This window comes from Coptis chinensis, chromosome 6 (assembly GCF_015680905.1).
Source record: "Coptis chinensis isolate HL-2020 chromosome 6, ASM1568090v1, whole genome shotgun sequence".
NCBI classification, from domain to species: Eukaryota; Viridiplantae; Streptophyta; class Magnoliopsida; order Ranunculales; family Ranunculaceae; genus Coptis; species Coptis chinensis.
Window position 1 is genome coordinate 98,307,425 of NC_141461.1, and position 9,102 is coordinate 98,316,526.

Below are 9,102 nucleotides of genomic sequence, written 5' to 3' on the forward strand. Positions count from 1 at the left end.
CCTTATGCTTTTATTTTCCTCAAAAATCAGTGCGAACTTTTGAACTACGTAGTCCCTGTGCTTTCTAATGGTTGAGAGGTATTTTGTTATCATGCTGAACGCCAGAACTATAGGGCCTGATGTACTCCCGTACAATCAAGTATTCACATGCAAAAAAGTACGAGTCAGGCTTGCCATTACAAATCATTATCATCTACCACCCCCCTAAGAAAACGTAATCCCAATCTTTTAACTTCCAAACCATGGTAACTATGTACACTATAGAGGCCCTCATGGGATAAAAATGGCCTTCATCAGATATATCCTTGAGCCATTTTTAATGGTCTACAGATGCATACATAAGCAAACAAAGCAATTGTATTTGCGAGACTACCATAAACTTTTTCACTGTCATACAAAGCACAACAAACATTGTCTTGTTGTTTATAAAAGAAACACCAACACAACGACTAAATGAAGGTAACTATAAAGTGACTTTGACGTTTGAATTCATACTAAAAAGTATACACCATGCTTAAACCCTGAACGTCTAGAAACCAACTTTCATGAAAAGTGAGTCTTGCTGAGCTTAAGCTTGAAAACATAGCAAATGCAAAAGGAACATCACATCCTCTATGTCAGATCTATAAAAAGAAAGCATAACCCTAATGTTTGGCAGCCCTCTGTTGCACTTCAGATGTTTAGGTATCAGCCGCTACCAGAACGTGCCTGAAAAGGTAATAATATGAAGCATCAATATATGAACAGGCAGATTAAAGAACAAAATTCAAAATAAATCCTTAACCTCAAGGAGAACAAAAATAACAAGGATATATATATATACTTGCTACAACTTACAAGGTATACAAACTAGGAGCAAATTCACAACCACATGGAGAGCAAAACAATAAAAGCTTGATATTCTTGTTACAAGATACAAAAAACTGCTATTGAAGATGTGCAAACCATTAACTTACCTGCTGAGGTGAAGCAGATCTTGATCGTGACCTTGACCTTGATCTGAGGAATGAGTATGACATCAAAACCAGGTAAAAATTATTTGTGGAAATTAGTGGAAATTATTTTTGAATAAAGAAACAGACCTTGTCGATTTGGCAGGAGAAACAGATCTAGAGACAGATCGTTCCAATGACTTGCTGCATGAAGCAAAAAGCTCATAAAATGTTAATAGTGAGGTTCAACAACAGTTATCTAACTAAATCCTAGTCCCAACATACAAGATGATACCTTCTTTTCCTTCCTACACTTTTGCTACGACTGCGGCTGCGGCTGCGACTGCCGTGGCTCCTACTTCGACCTGGGCTTCTTGAACCGTCTGCAAAGGCCTCCACCTGCGCAGCTCAAAGTACAAACGGAGTTTTTTTTTGAGACTACAGCAAATCCACCTCCACCCTGTGTTATAATTTTTTTGTTTTTGAGAGAGACTACAGCAAATTACTGCTTTTGATCATAAGTTGCAGACTAGTTACTTATGCACTATCTGAGTTACATTGACCAGATACGCAAGTCAGTATCCAACAGGGATACAAAGTGTCTGACACGGCGGAATATAAAAAACTGAGGTATAACACATACAATGTGTCTGGACGTCTGGTATGTCCAACTGGACACGTGGATACGTATCCGACACGAATAAATTTTAAAATATGGGGTGCCCATGTAACAGTGATAATTAATAAATAAATCTATATAGAAAACCAATCAAATAAGTATATATCATAACAAAACATTACCCTGATATAACCCTTTGAAAAAGGATTCTTGAATTCTGTGTCATCGAGTTTCCGAATCTGAGAAGCAAAACACACATTAGGCCACAAACTGCAATACAAGAGAGAAACTACAACCCTAATGCAATAGTGACAATCAAAAAACAACTTACAGCATATTTCATGTCCTCATAATTAGTATAGTCTACATGACCAATAGCTCCTGTAACACCAAAAAGAATTTTCAGACTGAGATATAGAAAGAAGTCAAAGAACTTAACAATGAAAATAAACTTCGACAAGTACTAAACAGAATGCTACCACACACGAAGTTCTCAAATCCAAAATCTACCACATAATTCCTGCCTACGCCTCGAGGCAAACACCTCAATAGCACCGGAGCTAGCCTTTTATAACATTTACTTTTACGTCTGGTACATGCATGAGTGGAATGAGGGACAGACTCAAAACATGCGCAGTAAGAAATATTGTAAAATGAACACTGTTAAAAGACTTGGGGTGTGTAATTTTCAACTAAAGATGTTTGAATATCACTATTCAAAGACTATTATATTTGTCTTCTTTTCTCTATTTACAACAAACACTATGAAAAAACAGTGCGAACTTGCATCCTAACTGAGTTGATCAAATGTACCACCACCCCGTCAGATTTCCTTAAGGATATCAAGTTATCATTTTCATTAGACTAGTTTGTCTTCTTTTCTTTTCTTTTTGATCGGTAAAATATAGTGTGTGCATATATATCGAAAAGAAAAAGGATGGGATATCCTATAGTACAAGCTACAAAGAAAACAGAGAAGGAAAAAACATAGAAAAATCCTATGGTACTAGTTTGTCTTTTTTCTCTCCTTTTATCCCTCTTTTTCTAGGTTACATTGACTCGGGCACGCGTGTCAGTGTCTGACACGGATACGGCGAGCTCTAAGAGATTGACACGGGGACACGGCAAATAATTAATTATTTTTTTAATAATTATAAATTAGAAGTTTTTTTTTTCAGAAAAACAAGAATAAATTGGGGAGAGAAGTCTTACATACAAAACAAATATTAAAAATATTAAATTGATTAAAGTGATATAGAAATACAAAATGAGCTTACAAAGTTCAGGAATACACAATGTTAGAAACTGGACTGTTTTTTAGGCTCAATTTGGTTTTAAAAGGTCTGTCCATAATATAAGAAAGACTTAAGTCAAACAATTTAAGTTACAAGCCCAAGTAAAAAAGCCAACTAGGGCTTAGAAAAAATCAATCGTGCTTGTTTCTCTTTCCCCATCTCCTTCTCCTGCGATTGGCGGCTGCTCTCTCCCTCTCTCTCCTGGTCTCTCTCTCCCATCTGCTGCTCGGTAACCATCAGGTACGTTATTAGACAACCATCTCTTGCTCTTTCTCTCCCATCTCCTCTCCTGCTCTCTCTCTCTCCCCATCTATTGTCGAGACTCTCTCCCCATCTATTGTCGTATCTCGACGTTTTAAGCCATGTCGACACGGATGCTGTATCCGTGTCGACACACATTTTTTTCGGAATATGCAATGTCCATGTAACCTAGCTTTTTTTAAATAACAAAAGTTAAAAAACCAGATTAAGGGACTTGAAACCCCGACCTAACTGAGGAGGGACTAAAGAAATATCGGGTCCGTCAGTTTGCCTTAAGTGTGCGGTTCTTTTCCACTTATGAGCAAGATATATCTGTTGTTTTCTTTCTTTCCTTTTTCCTTTTTTGTTAAAGAAATCTGTTTTTTTGTTCTTAAAAAAAACTACTATTTGGTTTTTTTTCCTTCATTTTTTTTTTCAAATTAATAGGAACCAAACGAGTTTATTTTTTATAAAAGCAATTTTTTAGTAAATACTTTCTGAAATAAATTATGGCGATTCAAACTCCCCCTTAAAAATACTCGCAAATCAATCAAACTCCAGCAAGATAGATACAATTGACTCAACATCTCAACCTTACATTATATGACTCGATCATCATCCCCTGGAAAGCATAAACTAAGCTCATCATATTCAATCTTTATCAGCTTGACAGCTTCAAACGAGTCTCTAATTTTCTGCTATTCACAATAATATTATAATATGCTAGTTCAAGCATAACAATTGGGCAAGGAGCATATGATCAAGGGACATTCAAGTGCATACAGCTTACTTGGCGCCTGAGATGCTCACATAACAGCTCCTTGACGCCAATGACAAAATCCAAATCAAAGAACCAATAACACAAAATAAATAAATGATTCAGTGTAAAGCTTACCATCACCCTTCCGGTAAACTTGGGCATAAGTAACATCACCAGCCTTTCGCATATAATCCTGATTATTATTGACCATCACCATCATTATGTCCGACCAAGAAAATAAAAACATCAAATGAAGCAGACAAAGAAACCCACTCACCTTCAAATCCTGCCAGGAAGCGGAAGAAGGCAGTCCTCGAACAACAACTACACAATAAAAGTGACAATTATTAACTTGTGTCTGAGGCGAACTTGTATGAGATGTAACAACATCCTTCAACTTCCATTTTTCCATATGTATCTTATGGTCCTACCCAGTCATGCACCTTAAATCCGCTAGTGTTGAACTCCTCAAATTTTTAGCAAGAAGTTTAGCTCTTAAAAATAGAGGTTTAAGAGCAAGTTATCCAGATTAAGCTCTTCAATTTGCTTGGGAAAGTCTTCTCAATGTTGAATTAGGAATTTAGGACAGCAAAATATATATTAAATCCTTGTAGTAAGATCGGATTTCAAACAGACCATTCCGGATATAAAAAACAGAACAATAGAATCTACAAACACACCTCTAAATTCAGAATGGCGTGAGCCGCCGCCGCCACTTCGACCTCCTCCTCCTCCGCCACCACCACCACCGCCGCCACCACCACCACCATAACCGCCACGTCGGTCACTTGAAGATAATTGGGATCTTCCACCATGGGCAAGCTCAACCTAAAACAAAGAACAGTAAGCACAAAATTGATAAATAAATAAATAATATTAATAATAATAATAATAATAATAATTTACCACCAAAAAAAAAATCAGACTCTGACACTCACCCTTAAACGATATTTATCAAACTTGTAGCCGTCACGTCCCCTGATCGCATCTTGAGCATCCCGAGCATCCTCAAACTGCATACCAATTGGAACATAAGCCAGAACATAATAGAAGGGCAGCATAAATGAGTGACGTACGTAACTATACATACACAAAGTAAATCAAAATACCTCCACAAAACAAAAACCAGGAGGGCGAGGTGGAGTCTTCAGCTCAATATCCACAATATGTCCATACTGGAGCACAAGGAAATAAAGGTGATCACAAAAGAGGCAACAACCCAAAAGGATACCAAATGAAAGAATCACAATTTACAACTAAACCCCCTTCAACATAGTCTCATTCTTTATCACGTAACAGTAGTTTCCACAGACCAATCAAAAAGTTAATCTTTAATGTTCTCATGCAATATGTAGATCTGGTTAAGTGACTCACGGAGATTACGGACGGTATAGAGAGCACAACAGAAAAAGAATCAAGAAGTTATTGCTGGAAATAAATTACTGTGATAGCTGTAGTCAAAATAAATACAGCTACAGCTGTACTTGTTTAGGTAGTTTACAATGTTCTATACTTGTATTGTGTTTGCATCACGCAGACGTCTTCTTCTTGTACAGAACTCCATCTAACCTTTTTTTATGTAATTAGGATAACAGACAACTACAATTGTTGTATCTTGTGTAGAACAATAATTTATGAATTGTCAGCACCGTTATCATTGTAAGTTCCACCATTCTACTAAAACAACAGAGACAGCAATAGGGTTTACTCAAAGATATCATTAGGGTGACAAACTACAAAATGCCTGCTCATTGCAAGATATATCATTTTTGAAAAATGATCATAGGCGACCTTAACTAAATAAAGAAACTGGATTATTATGTCTTTCAATGTAGTGAAACCCACAAGGGCAGTAAATGCAAAGAATTATATATTAGATAAATTGAGGGAAAAAAGATACAGGTTATTCTAACCTTGTAAAAAATATCTTCAATCTCCCGTTCCCGTATGTCCAAGGGCAGGTTTCCAACATATATTGTGCGAGAAAAACGTCCAGACATATTTTATGCAAGAGTATTCCTTCACTGCACAAAATAAATAGCAATCAATTTTTTATTTAAAGTATATATCCCAGCCTAAAGTGTTATCTATTTCATTGTGCTGTGGACAGGAATACAATCAAAGAAAAGCCCAAAACTATGAAGCAAACCAAGAGATAAATCCTCGGACTGGAGGTTCTCCATAAGCTCCAAAGACCATATGCTCCATTATGCTCCATAGCTATTAATGAATCAAACCAAGAGAGCAATTCTCAAAGAGGTGAGACTCCATAAGCTCCAAAGACCATATGTTCCAATATGCTCCATAGCTATTAATGTATCAACAAGAGAGCAATTCTCAAAGAGGTAAGACTCCATAAGCTTCAAAGACCATATGCTCCATAGCTATTAATGAGCCACACCAAGAGAGCAACTCACAAGCTCCAAATTCCTTACGCTCCATTATGCTCCATGGCTATAACTAATATGAAATATAATATCCTCTCCTCATTCCCCCTCTGATTTTTTTATCTCCACAACCTTGCATAGATTTTTTTGCACAGGTGTATCAAAACTCCTTGCAAAAAACTCCATTTATTTAAATGACAAGTCCACCCTGATTTCCCCCACTCCCTTTCTAAAATCCTATGTATGATTCCAAAGCTCCTACTGTCCCAAGCTCCTTTCATCTATCATAAACAGATTGTCTTTGTTAAGAGACGTTATAATGTTTGCCAAAAACAATAAGAACTTACCTTTTATCACTTCAGTGAAGCTAACAGACTTGGATATACTATGCACTATATAGCAAGATAACTATATAATTATCACTTCCTCATCTGCAGCTAAGAAGAAGTTTTGTGGGGCTAAAATTATCTTTTAAGGGTTCGATAAATCATGGTAGCCAATCCCACTACCAAATTCAACATTCAAAGATGGCACAAATCAAATCAAAGCCTAATAATTCACTTGTTTATCAAAATCTTCTCTGCAAACACTTTACACCAAACCAATAACAAGGATTACCAATTATACAAACATGCCCTCAGCCCTATATAATTAAAGTAATCAAAATCAATAAAAATTACATCTTTAATGTTGGTAACCATGAATCAACTTGTTTACACAACACTAACTCATCAAATTAATGTACCAAATTGTTATTATTAAATTTTTTTCACAAAAGCCCAAATCTAAAATAGCCCGAAATCATAGCTCAGTAAGAAAACCCCAAATAAAACAAATTTAATATTAAATATATATGAATTGTGAAATCAAGTATGATATATGAATAACCAAACCTTAAATTAGATCAATTTGAACGCTTTGTTTCCGCTTCTGCCTGCTTTCGATCTGAAGCGAAGAGAAGATAAATTGAAGTTTTTAGGGTTTGCAAATGGGCTTGGGCCTTGGGCTTTCTTTTCTATTGTGGACGGACCTTCAGATTTGGGCTTTGTTATGTATTGTCCAAATGAAACAGACTAGCTATAATTTTATACATAGCTTTGTTTTGTATTGTCCAAATAAAATTGACGTGGTTTTCATTATGGATTGGATCAAGGCCCAAAATATCGATATCGGTTAATATATCGGTGTACTCAAAAACCGATATATATCGGATATATCGGTTTTTTTGGTGACCAGTCTAAACTATTTAAAATATCGGATATATCGGACATATAATATCGGAAATATATTGGAAATATCGGATTTATATTTAAAAATGGTCAAAAAGTCAACCGATATATATCGATTATATCGGAAATATCGATTATATCGGCGATATAAAGTTTCATATCAGAAATTCCGATATATCTCGGAAAAAAGGGATTCAATATTCGGTGGATATATGTCGGAAATATCGATATCGGTGTACCAATTTACCGAGATATATCAGCGAGATATCGGATATCTCGGCGATATTTTGGGCCATGGATTGGATGATTATTCATTGCAAATTTAGACTAGCTATAATTTTAGGTTATGTTTTGGTGTACCTTGAAGGTGAAGAAAATTGAAGGTGGAGGTGATAAATGTGGAGAAGTCAAAGCTAAATAAACCAAATTACAAAACAATAGTTAATAGTATGTCTCACAATGAAAAACATTAGAAGATTAGTATTTTAAATTATAATTATGTAATTAACAAAAATGCACAAATAAATAAGATATGTTTTTTTCCCTGTTGTTTTTTGGGTAGCAAATATGAAGTGGTTTGAATGATCAAGCAATTTAGCTTCGATCATTTAGGGAACTAGTGTTATAATTGATTTCAAAACGACGTAAAAATGTAGTATGTTATCTTGGTGTAGTGGGAATTAGTCCGTAACATTGTCAGATCGACATATATTAGCATAACCAAAATGTGTATATACAATAACTGTACATACAATCCATACATTCTTTGTTGTAAGATGTGTTTCATGTAATTAGAAAAGGTATTTCATCACTTCATTTCACAAATTAAATAGACACAACTGATTCGGTGACAAAGGGTTACAATTGGGAAGTTAGTACTGCCTCTACTGATATTGAACATCCAATAACACCTTCGTAAAATCTCTAAGGTAATAAGCCAGTGCTTATGTGTTGCATATTAATTAATTTATGAAAATAAAAAGAGCTTTTAAGTACTTCACTATTTCAAAAGGAATTTGATGTATTTTGTTGGCGGAAATTTCAACAATAGATAAACGTCTATCAATTGATTTTAATGAAAGGAACACCTAAAACCGGTTTTAACTTTCAACTAGAGTATATAACAACTCTGTTAGAAATAATATTAAATAATAATTAGCTAAAAATGAATAAAGGCCTACACGCATTTATATAATAAACCACATACCTAATTCTATTTAGAAACCAAAATATAGACATTACTAAATAATCTAAAACAAATTAAAAAACTATAATAATAATACTACTAATAATATAATTAAAACTATTATATCTGCCTTGATAAGTGAACTAGGACTCACTTAGCAAGATATATATATATATACACTAAATAGTCGAAATGTAAGTACTAAAAGTACACAAATCTAAGGATAAAACTTTTTCATTTATTTTCTCATCGAAATATAACTTTTTTCTCTTTTTGAAAAATAACTTATGCATGTAAATGAGAGAACTTAAGAAAAGAAAAAGCACAAGATCATTCTTATTTTCTTACATATGGAAAACTGTAACTAACTTTCTGTTAAACCTGTCTATAGCTGCCACGTCAGAGTTTCAACAGCCATAATTTCCAAACAACGGGACCACATAAAAAAAAATCA

At 34.7% G+C, this 9,102-nt stretch overlaps 1 protein-coding gene across 3 annotated transcripts; it reads right to left on the reverse strand.

Annotated features, from left to right (window-relative positions):
* Nucleotides 1-339: 339 nt before the first annotated feature.
* LOC147495983 (serine/arginine-rich splicing factor SR34A-like) lies at nucleotides 340-7,264 on the reverse strand. Of its 3 annotated transcripts, none has more exons than XM_086564759.1 (14): nucleotides 7,127-7,238; nucleotides 5,996-6,514; nucleotides 5,760-5,870; nucleotides 4,956-5,021; nucleotides 4,785-4,859; nucleotides 4,527-4,674; nucleotides 4,124-4,170; nucleotides 3,982-4,039; nucleotides 1,883-1,932; nucleotides 1,734-1,790; nucleotides 1,228-1,331; nucleotides 1,083-1,136; nucleotides 957-999; nucleotides 340-708 (listed from the first exon to the last, which is right to left on the reverse strand). In XM_086564759.1, exons 3-14 carry the CDS (start codon nucleotides 5,844-5,846, stop codon nucleotides 688-690), a joined length of 810 nt encoding a protein of 269 aa, XP_086420885.1. In that variant the 5' UTR covers nucleotides 5,847-5,870; nucleotides 5,996-6,514; nucleotides 7,127-7,238; the 3' UTR covers nucleotides 340-687. The 3 variants fall into 3 exon arrangements, with proteins under 3 accessions (XP_086420885.1, XP_086420886.1, XP_086420884.1); XM_086564760.1 differs by having other exon boundaries at nucleotides 5,996-6,066; nucleotides 7,127-7,149; XM_086564758.1 differs by lacking the exon at nucleotides 5,996-6,514 and having other exon boundaries at nucleotides 7,127-7,264.
* Nucleotides 7,265-9,102: the final 1,838 nt, after the last annotated feature.